Raw genomic sequence first — 25,367 nt, 5'->3', positions numbered from 1 at the left:
TCCTTAGTAAATTAGTAGTTTATTTTTTATTTTGGAAAGTTCTGAAAACCTGCCTACTTAAAAGATATTTGTCTTAGATCGGTGAATGACTTTATGTTCAGAGTTTTCTAATGTTCATTTGATCATGCCATGTTTGTATTTTCTTTTGATGTCCCGAAGGAGTTTGCTGCACTGGCTCTCTGAGAAGGTGGCATTAGTGAGGTGATCTGTTGACTAATCAGCTTTCAAGTGTTTATTGACAGGGTGGATTTCAATGATTGACCAGGTGTTGATTTATTAAAGAACTGCTTTACTTTCTCAACCTTGGCCCTTGGTGCTTTTTTTCTGCTGTTTCACCTCATATATTATGACGATGTCACATGTGTATTTTCCCAGGTATATCCAGTTTCTTTTTATGTAATCCACGTACAACTCATAAGGTATTAAAGTATTGTATTAGATTAGATTCTCTGCTATTTCAAAGGGTTAAATCATGTATAAAATTGCTCCCTATCCTAACTGGATTATGCACCAAAGATCTAGAAAAATCTCCTAATCTCTTTAAACTAGAACAATGATGTTCCCAGTTTTAGTGCACGGGTCTGTTATAAATGATGCCCCTGGAGATGAGGGTTCAAATTCACAATGTTCCTTTGCTGAACCTCCGGCACAGGTCTTGGGTTTTCCACTCACTCCCAGTAGCTCTCCAGCTCCCCTTACAGGCCAGGGTAATCCAGCCAAGAGAGTTGTCTGCTTGACTTCAGTGGAGACCATCACACGCTGGTAAATGTCCACTCATGCATCAGTGGCAATATGAAATTAAGTGCATCATGCATTCTGCGTGTTGCTAATGATCCAGTCCAGTCTGGTTCTGAGGAGATGCGAGTCGTAGCGCTATAGAAATGATAAGCAGTGGTGGTAGTAATTGTGGAGTGGAGGAGTGGCCTAGTGGTTAGGGTGGTGGACTTTGGTCCTGGGGAACTGAGGAACTGAGTTCGGTTCCCACTTCAGGCACAGGCAGCTCCTTGTGACTCTGGGCAAGTCACTTAACCCTCCATTGCCCCATGTAAGCCGCATTGAGCCTGCCATGAGTGGGGAAAGTGCAGGGTACAAATGTAACAAAAATAAAATAGATACTATTGGAGATTCTACATGGAATGTTGCTACTATTGGAGATTCTACATGGAATGTTGCTATTCCACTAGCAACATTCCATGTAGAAGCCTGCACAGCCACATTGGTGATCTGCAAGGGCCAACTTTTACATGGAATGTTGCTAGTGGAATAGCAACATTCCATGTAGAATCTCAAATAGTAGCAACAGTGGAGGAGTGGCCTAGTGGTTAGGGTGGTGGACTTTGGTCCTGGGGAACTGAGGAACTGAGTTAGATTCCCACTTCAGGCACAGGCAGCTCCTTGTGACTCTGGGCAAGTCACTTAACCCTCCATTGCCCCATGTAAGACACATTGAGCCTGCCATGAGTGGGAAAGCGCAGGGTACAAATGTAACAAAAATAAAATAGATACTATTGGAGATTCTACATGGAATGTTGCTACTATTGAAGATTCTACATGGAATGTTGCTATTTCACTAGCAACATTCCATGTAGAAGCCTGCGCGGCCACATTGGTGATCTGCAAGGGCCGACTTCTACATTCCATGTAGAATCTCAAGTAGTAGCAACAGTGGAGGAGTGGCCTAGCGGTTAGGGTGGTGGACTTTGGTCCTGAGGAACTGAGTCCGATTCCCGGCACAGGCATCTCCTTGTGACTCTGGGCAAGTCACTTAACCCTCCATTGCCTGCCACATTGAGCCTGCCATGAGTGGGAAAGCGCGGGGTACAAATGTAACTAAAATAAAATAAAAAATAAATTAAAAAGAATATTGTGCAGGGCTGTTCTCCCTGGGGCTATGAACCAAAACTCACTCTCATCACTTCCTCATCGCTGCTGCCCTAGGGGGAGCAATTCTTGTGCAAATGTGACAGAATCTGACCGACTTGTTCCCGGTGTCCCCAGGTCTCCTTCCTACAGCCCTTCCCTGGTGAAGAAAAAGAAAAAGAAGCGACCCAAGAAGAAGAAACAGAGCAGGTAGGGAACTTGGGGCTCCTGATGCACCTCTACAACATGGGACACACTAGCACCCTTTTCCTGAAAGCAGCGGCAGTCGTAGCAACTCTGCGTATTTAGGTATTCGCATTACTTAATCCATTCTGAGTTTATCGTCTCTGTTTCCTAAGCCAGTGGGTCCCAAACCTGGTCCTGGAGGCACCTATTGAATATTCATGAGAGAGATTTGCATGCAGCGGAGGCAGTGCATGCAAATCTCTCTCATGAATAATCATTGTGGATATCCTGAAAAACTTGACTGGCCGGGGGTACCTCCAGGACCACTGCCCTAAGCTTTTAGAACGATGACCAATGTATAAATGAGGTCAGAGCATTTTCAGAAACCTTCCTAATCAGAGGGTGACCTTTCACGCATGAACCAGAGAGGCAAAGAGCGACCTCTGACCTCACCTGCATTAGTTGTATAGTGGGAACACAGCTGCCTTCCAAGCAATGGATCCGGGTTCAGTTCCTGACCAACGCAGCCTTACTGTCTTTCCCTCTCTTCCTTTGCCAGCATCAAAAGGTGGTGGGTCGGCAACAGGGGGCACTAAGCCTGGACTTCCAGTCTCTGCATCTGCCCTTCCTCCCCAGGGCTGCTGTTAGGGGTGGGCAAACAAGGCAATTGCCCTATACCCTATATCACTAGGACCCCCAAACCTACCTGAAGTTGAGAGGAACAATCTGCAAGCAAGTGTCTGCCTTGGGCTCTATCTTGTCTAGTCCTGTTCCTCCCCCTCCTGTACTTCTCAATTACAAAAGAGTTGGTGCTGAATGGATGGGGAGCACAGGCTGACCATGCCCCTACTCTCCTGGCCTGTTGCTAATCCACATTTCATACTGTGACACAAGAAACTTGAGAGGAACATGAAGGAGGGAAAGTTGAAACAGAACCAAAAGGAAAGAAGGGAAGAGGCAAAAGGGTGGAAGATGGAGCAGGGGCATAGCCAGACACCCACATTTGGATGGGCCTGGGCCCAAGATGGGTGGGCAGAAGAACTCCGCCCTGTCCCACAAGTGATTTGGTCTCTCACTCCCTTGCCTGCAGGCCACATGGTCTCTCAAACATCCCCCCTACCCCGCATACCTTTTAAATAGCAGATTTTCACCGGCAGCGAACAGCAACTAATACGCACTGCTCATGTTGGCTCCACAGCCTTCTCTCTGATGCAACTTCCTGTTTCCATATAGGCAGGAATACATCAAAGGGGAGGCTGTGGGGCTGGTGTGAACAGTTTGTGTCAGTCGCTGCTCGCTACAGGCCAATATCTTCTATTTACAAGGTATTCGGGAGGGACAGTTGTTGGGAGTTTTCGGCCGGTGGGGCTTGGGGATCCCTGCTAGACACATCATAGGTGTGCTGCTACTGGGTGGGCCTGAGCCCAAAGTGGGTGGGCCTAGGCCCATCCAGGTCCACCCTTGGCTACGCCACTGAGACGGAGGAACCCCTGGCAGAGAAGCAGAAGATGCAGAGGAAGTTGCAAAACCATGAGGAGGAGAACTGGCACAGGATGGGGGAGGGGGAGGAAGATATAGAAAGAAAGAGAAGTGGGAAGATGAAGAGAGATGTCCACTCATGCATCAGTGGGAATATGAAATTAAGTGCATCATGCATTCTGCGTATCTCCCCTCAGCCGCTTTAGCCTTTCCTCATAGGGAAGTCGTCCCATCCCCTTTAGCATTTTTGTCGCCCTTCTCTGCATTCATTGTGGCTATCCTGAAAACTTGAGTGGCTGGATTGAGAATCCCTGGATTACGGGAATGTGCCTTCTTTAGCACGCATGCCTTTCAAAATTTAATGCACATCAAATTGATTTAACGTACAGTAACCCATGAATTAATTCACATTAAGTCAGTTAACATGCATGAAAAAGTTCAGAAGTGTGAAATGCTTTATTAAAATGAATGTGTGAAATAAATTGAAACAAATGTCCACATATAGGAGCAAAATTCAAAAAATGTCATGAAAATACAGATCTTTTTTTAGATACACATCCTTACCACAGACTCACGGGATGACTCTTCCTTGCAGCCCTCCAGGTTACACATTGCTGGTCATTCTGAAACGCTCCCTGCAGGAAAGGGACAAGTACCATTAGTTCTCAGTTATGGCTGTAACTGCTATATCCGATTCCACATTTCAGGCATTTTTCTGGAAATTCCTGCACCTCTGTTCTCCCACTCCTGTACTCAGAGGCACAGGTCTCGGCCATAGTTGCAGAATGAACTGAACTCAGAATAAAGACTTTTCTGTAGAAATCTGACAGATTACCCTGTTCTATAGTCATTGCCTGTATGTAAGAGAAACAGGAAACACTAATTCAGGGGTCAAGTGCTTTTATTAATTGTATATTTTTATAAGATATATATATATATATACAAATATTTTTTTCAGGTTACTATCTAAGAAGAGAAGACACAGGTAAGCCCTCTGCACTATACCTGAATTACAACAGTGCTAGTGAAAGAGAAAGAAAGATAGAGAGAGAGAGAAAAAAAAGACAGGGAGAAAAAGAAAGAAAAAAGAGAGGAAGGGAGAGAGAAAAAAAAGAGAGAGAAAGGGGACAGAGAGCGAGAGAAAAAGGAGGAGAGAGAGAGAGAGAGAGAGAAAGAAGGAGAGAGTGAGAAAAAGGAGGAGAGAGAGAAAAAGGAGGAGAGAGAGAGAGAAAAAGGAGGAGAGAGAGAAAAGGAGGAGAGAGAGAGAAAGGAGGAGAGAGAGAAAGGAGGAGAGAGAGAGAGCGAGAGAGAAAGGAGGCGAGAGAGAGAGAGAGAGAGAAAGGAGGAGAGAGCGGGAGAAAAAGAGAGAGAGAGAGAAAAAGGAGGAGAGAAAGAGAGAGAGAAAAAGAGAGAGAGAGGGAGAAAAAGAGAGAGAGAGAGAAAAAGGAGGAGAGAAAGAGAGAGAGAAAAAGAGAGAGAGAGAGGGAGAAAAAGAGAGAGAGAGAGAGAAAAAGAGAGAGAGAGAGGGAGAAAAAAGAGAGAGAGAGAGAGAGAGAAAGGAGGAGAGAGAAAGAGAGAGAGAGAGAGAAAGGAGGAGAGAGAGAGAGAGAGAGAGAGAGAGAGAGAGAGAGGCAGAAACCAAGAGAAAGAAAGAGAGGGGGAGGCAGGAAGAGAGAGAAATAGAGGGAAAAAGAGAGAAAAAGAAAGTGAAGGAAAGAAAAAGAGAGGAAGGGAGAGAGGGAGAAAGGAGAGAAAGAAAGATAAAAGAAAAAAGAGGGAGAGGGAAAGGAAAAGAAAGAGGGCTAGAGAGAGAGAGGGGGGAGGGAAGGAAGAGAGAAAGAAAGGAAAAGAAACAGGAGAGGTGAGAGAAAAGTGAAAGAGAGAAAAGAAATAAAGGCAGAAACAAAGAGAAAGAGAGAGGGAAAAGAGAGAGAGAGACGCGTGCATGCGTGTGTGTATATGTCCTTTGAACTTCTGCTCTCTATTAGTAACGCTTCTTTTTGTCAACACAACATTCTCTCTTACCTCAGGGGTCTCTGTTCTCCCTGCTCACACAGATGGGACATTTATTTAGGGACCCCTAAAGAACTAACATGTGCTTACCACAAGTTAAAAACACCTTCTGAGGGGCATGCTGATGTGTCCCGTAGTAATTTTGGCATGTGGGTCAGAAAACAACAAGGCAGGCGATCCACCAAATCCAGTGTAGAAGATAAAACAAAAGAGGCAGATCTTGTAACAAACGTAGAGTCTTTGTTCAACAAAAGGCTCCTGGGTTTTCAATCATCTGTGCCCGACATGACCATGTTTTGCCAAAGAAACTGACTGCATCAGGGGCAGAACAACTAAATTCAGACATTAGCAATAATAAAACCAGGAGGGAACTCCATTAAGTAAAAACTATAAAAATGTTTAATACCAGAGACATAAAAATGCTACTGAATCAATATATAAGAGCAGAATAAATAAATAGAACTTAAAAGTACATCAACATTCCGCAACTTGGTACAATGAATGGTACTAAGTCACCTAGACTATTGTAATGCAATCTACGCGGGATGTAAAGAACAAATCATAAAGAAACTCCAAACCGCTCAAAACATCGCAGCCAGACTGATTTTTGGAAAAATGAAATACGAACGCGCCAAACCCCTATGTAAAAAACTACATTGGCTCCCGATCAAAGAACGGATTGCCTTCAAAATCTGTACTCTAGTACATAAATTGTCATCTATGGTGAGACCACGGGATACATGACAGACTTCATTGACCTTCCAGCCAGAAACACCACAAGATCAACACGCACATACCTAAACCTACACCACCCAAGCTGCGAAAGAATTAAATACAAATCAACCTATGCATCCAGCTTCTCCTTTATAAGCACACAACTATGGAACGCACTACCAAACACGACCTATCAAACTTTCGGAAATCACTAAAAACTTACTTATTCAAAAAGGCATACCCTGATGACCCAACTTAAATGCCTGGATCCCACAACACAACGAAACTAAGACTCAAATTGATCACAACTCAACCCTTCCTCCTTATTCCCTGATGTGTTTATCCTACACGAACCTTCTACATTGTCACTCTGTATCTGCTATACCGGAACTGGCGATCACCATCACGGTTACTATGTAAGCCACATTGAGCCTGCAAATAGGTGGGAAAATGTGGGATACAAATGCAATAAATAAATAAATAAATAAACAAACAAACGTAAATAACTATAAAAGAACAACTAGTGTAAATTAACAACCAACTGCAGAAAGGTGGAGGAGGGGAAAACAGAGAGGCTTTCCCAGCTGATAGGAAACAGGAGACGTCACCTTGTCTGGTCCCGCAAACAAAAGGACACAAGCACTGTAGGACAAGAGGTAAATTAACCGCCATGGTTTAAAACACACAATTCCTGAAAAATACATCCCAAAAACAGAAGGTAGAATCTTAAAAAAAAAAAAGAGTGGGGGGGGGGGGGGGGGGGGTTTACTCACATGCTCATGTACCTGGAGGCATTTAGTTGCAGGTACAACAAACTTGCTATGACACTGAAGCTTTTAAAGCTAAGGATGTCATGCATGCATAATTACTGCAAAAAAAAAAAAAAAACTTACTAAAACATACCTCAAAACAATTAAAGGAAAATATATAAAAAAAGAACAATGTAAATGCTGTCAAAGAGGATTTCCAGGGTCTGTGGCTTAAAATAGATCCATGGTGAATTTAAAAAAACTGTACTAGCAACAGAATTGCAACGCTAAAATAAACAGACCTCAACCAGGTCACCTCCACCTCTCCTTCCCTTAGTCCATTCTCTCAACCCTCCAACCCCTGCCTCCTTTTCTTCCTTTTCTGAAATCACTGAAGAGGAAACTATACATCTTCTTTCCTCCTCAAAACTAACTGCCTGTTCCTCTGATCCTATTCCCACCCATCTACTTAACACTATCTCTCCTACTGTCATCCCGTTTATCTGTCATATCCTCAATCGTTCACTGTGACTGTTCCTGATGCCTTCAAACATGCCGTAGTCACACCACTCCTTAAAAAACCTTCATTGGACCCTACCTGTCCTTCCAACTATCGCCCCATCTCCCTCCTCCCTTCCTATCCAAGATACTTGAACGTGCTGTTCACCGCCGTTGCCTTGACTTTCTTTCATCTCAAGCTATTCTTGATCCACTTCAATCTGGCTTTCGCCCCCTTCATTCAACTGAAACAACGCTTGCTAAAGTCTCCAATGGTCTGTTCCAAGCCAGATCCAAAGGTCTCTATTCTATCCTCATCCTTCTCGATCTACAGTATCTGCTGCTTTTGACACTGTTGATCATAGCCACTCCTTGTGGAGGATGGCCTAGTGGTTAGGGTGGTGGACTTTGGTCCTGAGGAACTGAGGAACTGAGTTGGATTCCCACTTCAGGCACAGGCAGCTCCTTGTGACTCTGGGCAAGTCACTTAACCCTCCATTGTCCCATGTAAGCCACATTGAGCCTGCATGAGTGGGAAAGCGGGGGTACAAATGTAACAAAAATAAATAAATAAAATACATGTCCTCACTTGAAATTTCAGGGCTCTGTTCTTTCCTGGTTTTCTTCTTATGTCTCTCAGCGTACCTTTAGTGTATACTCTAGTGCCCTGATGGCGAACCTATGACACGCGGTCAGTACTGACACGCGTAGCCATTTTGGTGACACGCGGCCGCATGTGACCGCATACAGAGAAGCAGCGGCGTTCCTTGGTGACCCCGGGCGGATCGCCGATGCGCCCCCCCCCCCAGGTGCAGCGCGACCTCCCCCCCGGCGAAATCCCCCCCCGGTGCTGTTTACCCATTGGGTATGAAAAGGAAGCCAACGGAGTCTGATGAAAAATGGAGAATCTCATTCCATACGGGTCACACGATAACTTGGCCACAGTATTCTGGAGAACCTGTAAATGGGTGAAGGAAGTTTCAGTGCAGCCCAGACTAAGAAGGTTGCAATAATCTAGGGAGGATAAAATCAAGGCTTGAGTAAGAAGTTTCAAAATAATCAAAAAGAAAATTTCTTTCCTTAGTCCTTTAGCCAATGGGATCCCATTGGATACTGGCCTTAATCCCCGGCACGGCAGCTGCAACATCATCTCTTGAAGGAAGAGACCATGTAATATCGTCTTCATACACCCTGTACTGTAGGCCTAGCACCTAAAATCTATCACAGAGTGTGAATATCCAGACTAACATAGTAACATAGTAACAGAGTAGATGACGGCAGAAAAAGACCTGCACGGTCCATCCAGTCTGCCCAACAAGATAACTCATATTTGCTGCTTTTTGTGTATACCCTACTTTGATTTGTACCTGTGCTCTTCAGGGCACAGACCGTATAAGTCTGCCCCACCTCCCAATCACCGGCTCTGGCACAGGCACAGACCGTATAAGTCTGCCCAGCACTATCCTCACCTCCCCACCACCAGCCCTGCCTCCAAACCACCGGCTCTGGCACAGACCGTACAAGTCTGTCCAGCACTATCCCCACCTCCCAACCACCAGTCCCGCTTCCCACCACCGGCTCTGGTACAGACCGTATAAGTCTGCCCAGCCCTATCCCCGCCTCCCAACCACCAGCCCCGCCTGAATAGCAGAGCTGAGAAACGTGTTCTAGGTCAGCCCTCTTGATAATGCAACTAGAGAAGAGGTCAGTTTGCCTATACATTCATTCCTCCTCGTCTCAGGGTCCTCTGGCCTCCCTCCTCATCCAGCTCTTTTCCTCCGCAGTCCCTCCTCCCTGCCCTCACCCTGGCCAACTTTCTTTTTTAGTGTAATCCTTGTGACCTCTGCTCTGTAACTAAGAAGAAAGGGCACATCTGGCAGTTGCTGATCCCAGTAACCATCGATCCATGAACTGGTCTAACAAGAAAACCACAGCAGATGAGAAGCCAGGAAACACATGTAAATTTAACATCAACAGCTATGTTCCCTTAATGTCATATTATCATCGCACAAGTATCTTTAAATGAAACCAGCAGATAAACTGGCGTAGGAAGCAGGGTCTGGGGATGTAGTGATGCATGACCAGCGATGTGATATTTCTTTATTATTGTTTCTCTTCAGTTATATAGCTTAATCATTGTGTATCTTAGACAATAATGACTTATACACTCTCCGTTTGAACTGAACCTCTAATAAAAGTCTCATTTACCTAATACAAATCCACAGTAATTGCTGAGCAGTCTGTGTTAGTGCTGTGTTAGTGATTGATTAGGCAGGCTGTAAACCCAGAGCAATACAGGGGAGTGTAAAAAATTCACTGCAAGGCGACATTCTGAGTCAAATGTATGCTACGGGATAATGTATCTGTTCTCTGCTAGGGTCCACATATTCCATTAATCGATCATTTCCCCCTTAGCTCTTCCAGCCCCAAAAGAAAACGGAAAGAAGACAGAAAACATAGAAAGCAGTAAGTTTCTCTTTCTTTTCTTGTCATCTCTGAAAAAAAGGCCGAGGATACAGTAAGTATCTCTTTTCCTACCTTCTCTAAGTAAGCGAATGGTTTTATGAAGGCTTTTTTTGTGTGTGTAAAGTCTGGCTAGGTGCATGAAATGTCACTTCGAAAATGACCCTGTGATGACAAAGAATCACGCAAGCATTAGGCGACTGTGAGGGAGGCGTGTTCGGAGGTGGGTTTGGGGCAGAGCACAAGCAGAGCTGTGATTTACATGTGAGCTTTATAATTAAAGGCCTTGATTTTAATTTGGACAAAACTTCTGCGGTTTTTGTACAGCAATTTTACAGAGGTGTCTGTATATCTTTATAAACTAGACAAGCGGTAAAAAAAAACTGTTCTCATGTGTCTCGCCACCGTCCCATTCTCTTCCTTTCATCCCTCACAAAAGGCCTCTTCTCCCTCCCTTTGTCTCTTCCAGAGAGAACAGGATGAAGCTTTCAGGAAAATTCACAAATTTTTTCAGTTATGATCTTCATTTTCTTGTCTTTCTTTTTCTTTCATATCTCTCTCCCTTTTCCATTGCCTTCTTTCTTTTAGTAAAATTTATTTTTTCTTATTTGTCTCATCTTGTTTCTCTGTCTTTCTATATGTTTTCATTCATTTCCTTTTGCACTTTCTTTTTCTATCTCATCATTTTCTCTTTTTGTACTAATATTTCATTTATTTCCCTCGTCTTTCTTCTTTTTTGTGTGTTTTCCATTTTTTTTCTACCCATCTATTACCTCCTCTTTAGAGCAGGGCATGGGAACAGAAGAGGCGCCTGGGTAGATCAGTCTAAAGGTCTGTTGAGTTCAGCCTCTGTCTCTGACAACGGGATCCCAAAGAGTCATAGTAACATAGTAACATAGTAGATGACGGCAGAAAAAGACCTGCACGGTCCATCCAGTCTGCCCAACAAGATAACTCATATTTGCTGCTTTCTGTGTATACCCTACTTTGATTTGTACCTGTGCTCTTCAGGGCACAGACCGTATAAGTCTACCCAGCTCTATCCTCGCCTCCCAACCACCAGCCCCGCCTCCCAACCACCAGCTCTGGCACAGACCGTACAAGTCTGCCCAGCACTATCCCCGCCTCCCAACCACCAGTCCCGCTTCCCACCACCGGCTCTGGCACAGACCGTATAAGTCTTCCCAGCACTATCCCCGCCTCCCTACCACCAGCCCCGCCTCCCAATCTTGACTAAGCTCCTGAGGATCCATTCCTTCGGCACAGGATTCCTTTATGCTTATCCCACGCATGTTTGAATTCCGTTACCGTTTTCATTTCCACCACCTCCCGCAGGAGGGCATTCCAAGCATCCACTACTCTCTCCGTGAAAAAATACTTCCTGACATTTTTCTTGAGTCTGCCCCCCTTCAATCTCATTTCATGTCCTCTCGTTCTACCATCTTCCCATCTCCGGAAAAGGGTCGTTTGTGGATTAATACCTTCTAACCCTTCGGCAATGTCACCCATTCCTTATTCTCACTTCCAGGGATAAGCAGTGGTTTTTCTTACATGAAATAAACGTTTATAGACTCTTCCTCCAGGAACCAATCAGATCCTGCTAGACCTTGACCACATCCTCTCTGGCAACAAACTCCACAGTTTGATGAGAGAAAAACCATTTCTCAAACTTGTTAAGTAGAGGAGTGTGGTAGCCGTGTTAGTCCACTCTTAAGGTTATCAATAGAAATCAAACAAAATAAAACATGGAAAAGAAAATAAGATGATACCTTTTTTATTGGACATAACTTAATACATTTCTTGATTAGACAGAATCCCGCTTGTAGTGACATACAATCCAGAGCTGGAAAAACTGAGGAAAATCATAAGAGATCTACAACCTATACTCCAGGAGGATGAATTACTGAAAGAGATATTCCCATCCCCACCAGTACTGGCCTTCCGACAGCCACCCAATTTAAAACACAAGCTAATCAGAAGTAAACTTCCATCACAGACTGAAAAGGAACAGAAGGGCACACTTCCCTGTAATTTATCCAGTTGCAAACTATGCCAAAATATTTCACAGGACCCCACAGTCATCCACAAAGGAAAGATATTCAACATAAAGGGATCTTTCACTTGCTCATCTTCTAATGTGGTATATATCATTCAGTGTAAAAAATGTAAGGAAGGATGCTATATTGGAGAAACAGGCCAGATGCTTAAGACAAGATTCAATTTACATAGACATCACATGAAAAATACAGCCAGTAGGGCCCCCACCCCGGTGGGACAGCACTTCACAGAACCAGGACACTGTATCAGTGATTTCACAGTGAGAATCCTGAAAGGTAACTTTAAAACCATACAAGAACGTAAGACCTTTGAAGTCAGAATGATTGAATATTTTAACACCCAACAGAAAGGACTTAACAAGGATCTGGGGTTCCTAGCCCATTATAAACCATAAAGCTGTATGTCTCTGTTGATCACCCCCACCCCTCACCTATCCACACCCATCCTGTTAGAATATCAATGATATGCTTTGATGTCCCCATGCATACCTCCTACCCACCCCCATCCTCCCACCCTGTCAGACTGTCATAGTAATGCTTGAATGTTTTCACTTATATACACTGTCAGCTAGCACATTTGCTTATTTCCGATCTGAGGAAGAAGGGCAACCTTCGGAAGCTAATCAAGAAATGTATTAAGTTATGTCCAATAAAAAAGGTATCATCTTATTTTCTTTTCCATGTTTTATTTAGTTTGATTTCTATCAAACTTGTTATAAATTAGGGGTTTTGCAGGGGAAACAATTGTTCTTTCATCAGTTTTTCATTTTCATCTTTTCCCATTGTTTTCTCTTTTTCATAGATTTCATTTCATTGTATTTTCGTTATAGTTGTCAATCTGCCCAAACATTTAACAACAACAGACACTAGTGATAAACCAGACCAACACCCCTCCTCGCCCCAATCACACTCCCAATCCCCTTCCCACCGATCAAACCCCAAATTCTCTGATCATCATCCAACAAATTCTGACCCTCTCTGATTCTTCCCCCCCCCCCCCCCCCAAGTGTCATAGAGAGGAATAATCGAACGGCGCCGGTGAAATAGATTGCCGGCAATCTATTTTGTCTCCGCCGCAAACAGCTGGCCCGAACTGTATTATCGAAAAAGATGGCCGGCCATCTTTTCTTTCGATAATACGTTTTGGACCGGCCAAATGCCAGAGTTTGCCGGGTTTGAGATGGCCGCTTTTGTTTTTCAGCGATAATGGAAACTAAAAGTGGCCATCTCAACCCCGGCTAAATCCAAGGCATTTGCTCGTGGGAGGAGCCAGCATTTGTAGTGCACTGGTCCCCCTGACATGCCAGGACACCAACTGGGCACCCTAGGGGGCACTTCTAAAAATGTTAAAAATATATACAAATAGCTCCCAGGTGCATAGCTCCCTTACCTTGGGTGCTGAGCCCCCCCAAATCCCCCCCCAAACCCACTCCCCACAACTCTACACCACTACCATAGCCCTTATGGGTGAAGGGGGGCACCTACATGTGGGTAGAGTGGGTTTTGGGGGGGGGGGGGTTGTACGGCTCAACACTTACCACCACAAGTGTAACAGGTAGGGGGGGATGGGCCTGGGTCCGCCTGCCTGAAGTCCACTGCAACCAACAAAAACTGCTCCAGGGACTTGCATACTGCTGCCAGGGAGCTGGGTATGACATTTGAGGCTGGCATACAGGCTGGCAAAGAAGGTTTTTATTTTTATTTTTTTAGTGTGCGAGGGGGTTGGTGACCACTGGGGGAGTACGGGGAGGTCGTCCCCCATTCCCTCCGGTGGTGATCTGGTGAGTTGGGGCACCTTTTTGAGGCTTGGTCGTGAAAATAAAAGGACCAAGTAAAACCGGCGAAATACTGATTAACGCCGCTTTTGTTTTTTCCATTATGCGCTGAAGCCGGTCATCTGGTAGCCACGCCCATGTCCCGCCTTCGCTACGCTGCTGACATGCCCCCTTGAACTTTCGCTGGCTCAGCGACGGGAAAGCGGTGATGGTGTCAAAAAAGCAGCTTTCGATTATACTGATTTCGCCACTTTTGAGAGATCGCCGGTCATCTCCCGATTTATGTCGGAAGATGGCCGGCGATCACTTTTGAAAATAAGCCTGATAGTAACATAGTAGATGAGGGCAGAGAAAAACCTGTACGGCCCATCCAGTCTGCCCAACAAGATAAACTCATTGTATGAGCTACTTTATATGTATACCTGACCATTTTCAGGGCACAGATCATAGAAGTCTGTCCAGCACTAGCCCTGCCTCCCAACCACCGGTGTTGCCACCCAATCTCTGCTAAGCTTCTGAGGATCCTTTCCTTCTGAACAGGATTCCTTTATGTTTATCCAATGCATTTTTGAATTCCGCTACTGTTTTCATGGCCACCACCTTCCGCAGGAGGGCATTCCAAGTATCCGCCACTCTCTTCATGTCAGCATTAATCCGTACCCTAACCCACCCTCCCCGGGAAATTGAGTGATTTTCTCCCAACCCCCAATTCCAGCCTCCTAGTGCTCTAGTTGGAGTAAAAGTAATCCCCAGTCTCTCTTGCTCATTGCTGTGCTGGGGTCATAATGGAGTCCCTGACCCCTAGGGCCAGTCTTCCAGTATTACCACTAGGGCTCAAACTGCCAAAATACCTACCTATTATTTGACAGCATGACCCCTAGTGGTAATAGAATGGGAAATGGGACTTGATAATACTGCCTTTCTATGGTTACATTCAAAGTGGTTTACGTAGTATATACAGGTACTTATTTGTACCTGGGGCAATGGAGGGTTAAGTGACTTGCCCAGAGTCACAAGGAGCTGCAGTGGGAATCGAACCCAGTTCCCCAGGATCAGAGTCCACTGCACTAACCACTAGGCTACTCCTCCTCATTCCACCAATAAGAGACAACCTCATCAGTGATGTCACAATGGCTTGATTGCCCAATACAGTTCCCCAGGATCAAAGTCCACTGCGCTAATCACTAGGCTACTCCTCCACTCATTCCACCAATAAGAGCCAACCTCATCAGTGATGTCACAATGGCTTGATTGCCCGATACTTGGCTTACTTGGCTCACTTCTGATATTGTGATGTCATAAGGGAAAGGGAACTGGGACTTGATATACCGCCTTTCTGAGGTTTTTGCAACTACATTCAAAGCGGTTTACATATATTCAGGTACTTATTTTGTACCAGGGGCAATGGAGGGTTAAGTGACTTCCCAGAGTCACAAGGAACTGCAGTGGGAATTGAACTCAGTTCCCCAGGATCAAAGTCCACTGCACTAACCACTAGGCTACTCCTCCACTCATTCCACCAATAAGAGCCAACCTCATCAGTGATGTCACAATGGCTTGATTGCCCGATACAGTTCCCCAGGATCAAAGTCCACTGCACTAACCACTAGGCTACTCCTCCACTCATTCCACCAATAAGAGCCAACCTCAGCAGTGATGTCACAATGGCTTGATTGCCCGATACTTGGCTCACTTCTGATATTGTGATGTCATAAGGGAAAGGGAAATGGGACTTGATATACCGCCTTTCTGAGGTTTTTGCAACTACATTCAAAGCAGTTTACATATATTCAGGTACTTATTTTGTACCAGGGGCAATGGAGGGTTAAGTGACTTGCCCAGAGTCACAAGGAGCTGCAGTGGTAATCAACCCAGTTCCCCAGGATCAAAGTCCACTGCACTAACCACTAGGCTACTCCTCCACTCATTCCACCAATAAGAGCCAACCTCATCAGTGATGTCACAATGGCTTGATTGCCCGATACTTGGCTCACTTCTGATATTGTGATGTCATAAGGGAAATGGGACTTGATATACCGCCTTTCTGTGGGATTTACATAGCATATACAGGTATTTATTTTGTACCAGGGGCGATGGAGGGTTAAGTGACTTGCCCAGAGTCACAAGGAGCTGCAGTGGGAATCGAACCCAGTTCCCCAGGATCAAAATCTGCTGCACTAACCACTAGGCTACTCCTCCACTCATAGTTTTAAACTGCTAAGAGGGAATGAAGGGATATCATAGCAGAGATTTAAGAGGCCAAACATTTTCTTTCTAATAATAGATTTTAAACCTGTTATGGATTTTATTGATCAGTTGTGTTTCATATTCTGCTGTCATCTGCAAGTCCAAATCTTGGAATACATTTTCTGTTTTGTGCCAAAATGTTGTGACAAAGAAAAATTGGAGCAACAGAGGATTAAATAGTCTTGAAGCAAAAGGCAATGACATTGCCAAGGTCAAGCCGACGAAAGCTTTGCTGAGAAGTCCGAGAGAAATGTTTATGTTTATTAATGATTTGATGAATTGCCAAATCCTGGGAAATGCTGGTCTATTTTCTCTCGTTTTTTTATTTTGGCGGTTACTTAAGCTCTTACCCAAGGGAAGCTTGCCAGGTGCCCTTGGCCTGGATTGGCCGCTGTCGTGGACAAGATGCTGGGCTCGATGGACCCTTGGTCTTTTCCCAGTATGGCATTACTTATGTACTTATGTACCCAAGGCACTTTGCAGAACATTGGAAGGTCAATTTCCAAAGCCCTTTACATAGGTAAACAGAGGACAACTCTGTATTCTAGACGTCTGCGTTTACACACAAACGTGTAAAATATTAGTTCTTACATTGGAAATGTACTCTTACCCCTGGAATTGTTAGCAGGGCACCTAAGTGATGTTCTGCAAATTCCCATTTGCAAGGGGGCGTTGACATGGGAGGAGCATGGGCAGGACATGGGTGGGGCTTCCACTTACATATGGAATCCTGTAAGTTACTCGCATCAGAGCTTGAACTTTTGCCAGATCCCATGGCTGGTGTAATTGTGGACACTGTGCCCGATACTGGGTTCCACCAATATTCTGTTATGGAACCAGGGCATCCTCAGGGTAGAACTGCCCAATAGAGGGGCAATTTGCTAACCATGAGCTTATATTTAAATGCTCAGAGGCTACCTGTGTAGCAACCATTCTACCCAGTTTCCAGAAAAAATGGGACCCCTCCAGTACTGTCAAAATATGTTGCAATCACGTAAGCATTTAATATGACATTTGAAAATACATTAGTATAATGAGTTTATTCTTACTTAATTCATAATTTGTGTTCAGAGTCCTCCTTCAATCTTGACGCGGTCACCAAGACTTCGCCGCCACTGACTAAACACCGTTTTGCTAAAACGGATCTTAATGGTCCCTTCCTATGTGACATTATTTTGAAAACAGGGACCATCTTGCAGTAACACCTGTCAATAATAGTAATAATTTTTTTTAAAAATAGTACATTTGTTTTGGGGTTATTTGAAAACATGTTGGGGTTCCTGATTTTTCCAGACACCCTATATAAAGAAAATAGGGGCTTAATTTTCTTCTTAGAATAGTAATGTAACCAGGAATTATACTTTCAAAAACACTGACCACCACAGGCTTGGAAAAATCCACAATTTCGGGAATAACATGTATAGAATGTTTGTACGTTTGGGAAGCTTGCCAGGTGCCCTTGGCCTGGATTGGCCGCTGTCGGGGACAGGATGCTGGGCTCGATGGACCTTTGGTCTTTTCCCAGTGTGGCATTACTTATGTACTTATGATTACTGGGGGGTAAATGCAGGGGTGGCTCAAGAAAAGATGCCACCTGAAGCAGGGCTGAGATGCCACCCCCCCCAAACACACCGGGCCAAGTTCTGGCATCTCCCCCTCCCCCTTCCTTTCTCTACCTCCTTCCCTGAGTTTACCTTCTTTCTCCATTTTCCAAAACCCGGGGGTCATAGCGATTCCTATTCACTAACCCTGATACCGGCACCACCCTCTTCTCTACTGCAGCCGTCTCTGAGGAAACAGGAAGTTACATCAGAGAGGCGGGCCACAGTAAAGAGAAGAGGCAGGCAGCATATGGGAATCGCTACTGCCGCCTCCAATTAAAAAAATATATATATAAAAAGAAAGTAAACTTGGGGAACGGGGTGAAGAAAGGAAGGGGGAGATGCCGCAGCCAGAAGAGTGCTGCCTGAGGCCCCCCCCCCCCCCCCCCGGATAAATGTACAAATTTAAGGTCTGCCCAGACCACACTCATCACTTGCCCCCTGCAAATCATGCATGCTGTGGATATTCACATGGATGTAATGACTTTTCTTTTTTTTTTTTGATTCATATTTTTATTGAAGGTTTTCAAAACATACAACATAAAAGAAAACCCCAAATCAATCAAACAATAATAACACTAGAACAAAGAAAGGAAAGAAAAACCTTTACCAACATTCCATGACAATACTAAGAGGAAAGGCAAAAGGTCAAGCAGATGTAATGACTTTTCTAATCGTTACATACATGCAAATGACGATTTACACATATAAATCATCTTTCTGCATATGTTAGTGACACTACGCCCTCAAAAACGTCTTACTGGAAAGTCTGAAATCATAGAGCATCACCACCACCAGTGGAAAACAAGACAGTTGGAATCTGTCTCTGAAATACACGTGTTAAAGTTTTGCAGGTGCAGATTCACTGCCCAGGAAAAGGATCTAGATGTGATCATTGATGATACGTTGAAACCCTCTGCTGCTCAGTGTGCAGTTGTGGCTAAGAAAGCAAATAGAATGTAAGGTATTATTAGAAAAGAAAAGGGAAAAAGATGAGGATGTTATAATGCCTTTGCATTGCTCCACGGTGCGACCGCACCTTGAATACTGTGTGCAGTTCTGGTCACCACATCTCAAAAAAGATGTAACAGAATTAGAAAAGGTATAGAGAAGGTTTATGAAAATGATAAAGGGGATGGGATGACTTCCCTATGAGGAAAAGTTAAAGCAGTTGGGGCTCTTCAGCTTGAAGAAGACAGGGCTGAGGGGAAACATGATAGAGGTATAAAAAATACTGAGTAGGCATGAATCGCTCGTTTACTCTTCCCAGAAATACTAGGACTAGGGGGCATGCAATGAAACTACTAAATAGTACATTTAAAACAAACTGGAGAAAATATTTCTTCATTCAACGAGTAATTAAACTCTGGAATTTGTTGACAGAGAATGTGGTAAAAGTGGTTAGCTTAGCAGTGTTTAAAAAAGGTTTGGATAATTTCCTAAAAGAAAAGTCCATAAGCTATTATTAAGATGGGCAAATTCACAGCTTATTTCTAGGATAAGCAGCATAAAATCTGTTTCACACTTTTGGGAACTTGTGAGGTATTTGTGACCTAGATGGGCCACTTTTGGAAGCAGGATACTGGGCTTGATGGACCTTCAGTTTGTCCCAGTATGGCAACGCTTATGTTCTTATTTATAATGGATTTATTTTATTGCTTTGGTTTCTTGTTTTTTTTTAGGAATTATACAACATGAAAAGTTTGATTATTATTTTTATTGTGAATGATCTGTTTTGTTTTTTTTTAGAACAGTGTCCAATACAGCGAGTAGTAAATGTTGTAAAGAAATTTTAAAATGACCCAGATCAGAAACAGCCCAGGCTGTGTCACCTCTTCCTCCCAGTTTCCTTTTCAGGGAATATGTCAGAATTTGCATGAGAATCTTTGTCAGTATTATTTAGCTTTTATATATTACCATGTTTATTTTACAAGACCTCTTCGCGATTTGACCTGCATTAACTGGCACTTAGATGTGTGCATCATATACATATCTAAACCCTGATTTTAGAAAGCAGGATATACAAGTCCAAATCATGTATATTGTAAGGGAACGTGGTCTGGGCGTGTTTTGGATGGGTCTAGAGCAGGGCAGAGAGATTCACATGCAATTCCCCATTTCAGAAGTGAAATGGATCTTAATGTCTGCTGACTTCAACATCAGCAGTTGTATCTTCTCCTGGGGATGTCTACATTATTGCCAGATATGTGTTTTGTGCAAGGATTAGGGGTGAACATCCCCTCAACACCCACTGTTCTTTTTTTTTGTCCCCCAAAAGCAATATTAGGAAATGTTACCAAGCAATGCGACCACTTGGGGAGACAAAGGCATGTATGTTTCCAAAATGGTAGACGTACACTTTGATGTTCTGGTAAAATACATGAGTATGTTCTGAAATGCCAACACGCAACATTTATATGACCTCGTTCACCAGGTTGATGTTGTACTATTACTACTACTACTTAACATTTCTAGAGTGCTACTAGGGTTACGCAGCGCTGTACAGTTTAACAAAGAAGGACAGTCCCTGCTCGAAGGAGCTTACAATCTAAAGGACGAAATGTCAAGTTTGGGCAGTCAAGATTTCCTGAATAGAGGTGTTGTGGGCAGGGAGTGGCCTGGCGTATGGGCTCAGGGAGTTTATTCCAAGCATGGGGTGAGGCGAGGCAGAAAGGGCGGAGCCTGGAGTTGGCGGTGGTGGAGAAGGGTACTGAGAGGAGGGATTTGTCTTGAGAGCAGAGGTTACGGGTATGTTGTAGAAAGAGGAGGACATATGTGTCCACTTCTGGATGTATTTTAGAACAAGCCCCACGTTTGGCAGATCCTGATCTAAAGTAGCAGTGGAAAGTGACACATTGTGACCTGGATGTCTTCATTCCTGTTTCTACATTGTATCTAAAATGGGTTTCTACATAGATTATAGGTTTTTCTTTGCTTGGAATGAAAATCTAAACTGAATCCACCCTTGGTTTTTATTGTCTTCTTTACCTGTTCCTTTTCCTCTTACAAAGGTCCCATGGGAAGCCACGAAAAGCCCACAGGCACCATCGCCGCTGCCGGTCAGAGAGTTCCAGTTCTAGAGCTGCCCGTTACAAACGCAGGTAACGCATTGCGTAGAGCATTAGGCCATTTCTGAATGTAACCAAACTCCGACCATCAATATGGGACTTTGCTGTCGTGGCAGAGGCAGAGGCTTTAAGTTTATTTGATATTTTATATACCACCGAATCAAAAATGTCCAAGGCAGTTTACAGACTACAGTTGAGGAGTGTGGTAGCCGTGTTAGTCCACTCTTAAGGTTATCAATAGAAATCAAACAAAATAAAACATGGAAAAGAACATTGAAAGAAAGTAGAGTATAACAATTTAAACATTTTAGACATAACTAAATGGATTATAAAATACAATGACAATTATAAATTCTAGTTAAAATAATAAATAAATAAATGGTACATTATCTTTATAATAGTAGGAATGATACCAGGAAGAGTGTTGCACCAACATCTGAGACCCTGAAAGCAAAAGGAAGAATTTCAAGTCATGAAACTAGAATACTTTTAAATGAAAACATCATGAAACAAGAATGCTTTTAACTTAAGTTCTTAAAATTTTCCTGAGATTTTTCTAATCTGAGATAATGGAAGAGCATTCCAAAATGTGGGTCCAGTCACTCTGAATATTTTTGATGTAATAGTTTCTAAACAAATATTGCAGAATGATGGGATAACCAGTCTGTTATGCTGAGATAATCTTAAGGCCCTAGCAGGGACATATGGGCTTAGCAGTCTGGAAAGGTATAAAGGAAGACCTGAGTGATGTACCTTCAGGCTCATTTTCGAAAGAGATGAACGTCCAAAAAGTGACATAAATCAGCACTTGGACGTCCATCTCTCAGAGGCGTCCAAATTGGTATAATCGAAACCCAATTTTGGACGTCTCTAACTGATCCTCAGAGTAGAAATTGGAAACCTACAACTGATGCCATCAGGTCACCATGAGATTCGTCTTTGATTAGAGATCAATTGTTGGTCCCATGAGCTCCTTAAGGTCTGTGTCTCTCCTACCTGCTATGCAATTAGAATTTCTGTTTCTCCTCTTAAAGGCACAGGGAAAAATCTGGGGCTTCAGGGCATAAATCGAGATTCAGACGCTCCCGACGTGACTCAAAGCAAGCGGGCAAGCGGGGCAGTGTGACCCAGGTGCTGCCCGGCCACTGCCCTCCACAGATGCTACAGTTATGCACACTCCTCTCTGTCAAGGAACTCGTAAGTACCACAGGAGACATACTGTGCAGATAAGGGAGAGGTCTGTCAGTGCCAATTCAATGTGTCCAGAGGGGGAACATGGGAGGTGTATGTTGGTGTCAGTTCAATGCATACAAAGAGGGAGCAGGTGGAGAGGTCTTACATGTACCGGGGTAAGGTATTCCTCAGAGGACGTGGGAGATGGGTCCCGTCAGTTCCAGCTGGAAATGTTTAGTCAATACATACACAAAAGGGTCTGTCTGTGCCAACCCAATCAGTACGAAAGGGAGGGCATAGTCAGTGGGAGGGTCTGTCTGTGTCAGTACAGTGTTGAGAGAAGGGGGAGCAGCAGAGAGGTCAAGTCTGTGCCAGTTCAATGCGAGTGAAGGGGGGGTCTTGCTTATACCTGTAAAATGTATACATAAGAGGAAGTGGGGGAAGGTCCTGCCTGTACCAGAGTGATGGATACAAAAGGGGGATCAGGGGGGCATCTCTGTTTCCACAAAAGAAGAAGGTATGAAGATCTTATAACTCAGTTATGGCTCCATCACAGTAGATGGCCGTCACTTTCAGATGTATTAAAAGCTACTAGTTCCCTTAGCTCACTTCATCTGTGGGGCAGCTACAATGAATAATGAAGAGACTTTTAATAACAAGGAAATACCCATAGGCCTCTCTCATCAGCGCTGAATGTAGTCTTGGGGAAGGGAATTGGCTTTATGGTCAGCTGAGATGGAAATCTCTCTCTCTTCCGTATAACCTGAGCAACCAAGAGCTGCCACACATACAACCTCACCACACACAAGACACAAACACACAAAAGACAGTTCCATATCTGGCCATCATCTTTAGGTGCAGAATGACGCTCTGCTCGCAGCGCCACCTCTATAACAACATCTGTGAACTAAGATGCCCTTAGAGAATGCTAGGGTACGTTGGCATCAATGCGCTTACATCTAGGCATTCCCACTTATGCCAGGTCGATGGATGGCATAAATACGTGACCTAAATGTGGCATTTTAGTACATAACTTACTGTAAGTTATACGTAAAAGTGGGAGCCCCGCCCCATAGAAGACACTGAGTGCACTGATAACATGTAAAGGGCCCAGGTCTTGATAGATGGCGCTGAAAAACCGGACACTCAGCGCTATTCTAAAGAGGTGTTCCAGGCTCAGTGTCCTTTACGGAATAACGAGTAGCGCTGATTCTCACACCAAAATATGGACGCCAGGACTTACGATTCTGAGACCAGATGTAATTCCAGGCACCCTTGAGCTGCATATTCCCGGTATTCTATAACACTGCACGCAAATCTTTGGAATGCCTTGACCCGCCTTGCCCCTCCCACACACCCTTTTGGGTTGTGTGCTGTGGGAATTGGGCACCTGATGTTATAGATTAGTGCGTACCACCTAGTTGCTCAGACAAGTCCTAATTGGTGCCAATTAACATCAGTAATTCATTGTTGGCACCCAATCATTTCCATTAATTGACTCATTAACCAATTAAGTTGTGCGCACACATCTCAGGATCAGACACATATTTTTCCGCACCCTTTGTAGAATCTGGGGGTAAGGGGTTAAGTGTGTAAGTGTACATTCAGGTTTGTAAATGTTCATAATTCTATCATTTAAGGAAAAAAAAAGCACTTAAATTTACCCATCCTGTTATAGAATGAAGAGGACACTGCATACACATATAAACAGTTATTTATTTTTATTTATTTATTTATTAGGATTTATTTATTGCCTTTTTGAAGGAATTCACTCAAGGCAGTGTACAGTAAGAATAGATCAAACATGAGCAGGAGGCAATTAGAGCAGTAAAAATATTCAAACAACAATACAAAGTATAGCATGGTATACTACTTGCAATGACAACACAATATGTACTAGAACATTATAATTGGTAGTGAAGGGTAAGGCAAAGTTGTAACATATAGATTAGGAAGAATTAGAAAGTAAGGTGATTGATTTGAAGAAAGTTGCACGTGAGGTCAGAGAAATGGTTAAATATTTATCTCAGCTAGGGTAGGAGTGGATATACATGTCCCGCTGAGGTATGTGCAGCCCGAGTCAATCCTTGTGTGTGTGAGTGAGACTAACAAGTTAGTTACTTCTTCCATTAAAGGCTTGGTTGAAGAGCCAAGCTTTCACCTGCTTCCTGAAGTAGAGAGAGTGTTGTGCACATGCAGTACATCTCACACACACAAACCTACACATATACAAACATACACAATCACAAACACATACACACATATACACACAAACAGAAAAACACACAAACACAGAAAAATACACACACACACACACACAAACACACCACACTCTCACACATACTCACGCACAAACATACCACACACACACCCAAATACACATATACACAAACACACACACTTAAACAGCACACAAATATTTGCATGTCAACGTCCTTGCTTATCTTAAAACCATGCTAACATCACATAGTTTGGACTTTGTGTCTCATTGACTTGCTCTAAACAAATATTATTTTTAAAAACAATGACCTCAAACCTCCCGATAGGGAATAATACACTAAGCATTGCAAAAACCACTATCATATGTGGGAGTAAGTTATTATCATAGGTCCATTTTGAAAGAAAGCAAGAGGAAAAAAAGAATCAGCGTCAAAATCTCCCAATCCACGGAGAAAATCTACTACTACTACTACTATTTAGCATTTCTATAGCGCTACAAGGCATACGCAGCGCTGCACAAACATAGAAGAAAGACAGTCCCTGCTCAAAGAGCTTACAATCTAATAGACAAAAAATAAATAAAGTAAGCAAATCAAATCAATTAATGTGAACAGGAAGGAGGAGAGGAGGGTAGGTGGCGGCGAGTGGATACAAGTGGTTACGAGTCAAAAGCAATGTTAAAGAGGTGGGCTTTCAGTCTAGATTTAAAGGTGGCCAAGGATGGGGCAAGACGTAGGGGCTCAGGAAGTTTATTCCAGGCGTAGGGTGCAGCGAGACAGAAGGCGCGAAGTCTGGAGTTGGCAGTAGTGGAGAAGGGAACAGATAAGAAGGATTTATCCATGGAGCGGAGTGCACGGGAAGGGGTGTAGGGAAGGACGAGTGTGGAGAGATACTGGGGAGCAGCAGAGTGAGTACATTTATAGGTTAGTAGAAGAAGTTTGAACAGGATGCGAAAACGGATAGGGAGCCAGTGAAGGGTCTTGAGGAGAGGGGTAGTATGAGTAAAGCGACCCTGGCGGAAGACGAGACGGGCAGCAGAGTTTTGAACCGACTGGAGAGGGGAGAGGTGACTAAGTGGGAGGCCAGCAAGAAGCAGATTGCAGTAGTCTAAACGAGAGGTGACAAGGGTGTGGATGAGGGTTTTGGTAGAGTGCATAGGCCAAAGTGAATGAACACAGAAAAAAATGGTAAATTAGTGGTAAATCCACAATCCAAAAATGAATCCTAATGGTATTTTAAACTAGAACAAAGCAAGTAAGCTTAC

At 43.7% G+C, this 25,367-nt stretch overlaps 1 protein-coding gene across 1 annotated transcript in view; it reads left to right on the top strand.

Moving 5' to 3' along the window:
* Window positions 1–25,367, top strand: part of SRRM4 (serine/arginine repetitive matrix 4) — an 84,152-nt gene that overhangs the window by 13,663 nt on the left and 45,122 nt on the right. Inside the window, exons 3-5 of the mRNA XM_030218183.1 lie at window positions 1,999–2,070; window positions 20,654–20,743; window positions 21,745–21,907. Of these exons, the coding sequence (XP_030074043.1) occupies window positions 1,999–2,070; window positions 20,654–20,743; window positions 21,745–21,907 (325 nt within the window). The remainder of the gene's footprint in view (window positions 1–1,998; window positions 2,071–20,653; window positions 20,744–21,744; window positions 21,908–25,367) is intronic.

This window comes from Microcaecilia unicolor, chromosome 11, assembly GCF_901765095.1.
Source record: "Microcaecilia unicolor chromosome 11, aMicUni1.1, whole genome shotgun sequence".
Lineage (NCBI taxonomy): Eukaryota > Metazoa > Chordata > Amphibia > Gymnophiona > Siphonopidae > Microcaecilia > Microcaecilia unicolor.
This window is presented reverse-complemented; position numbering and strand designations above follow the sequence as displayed.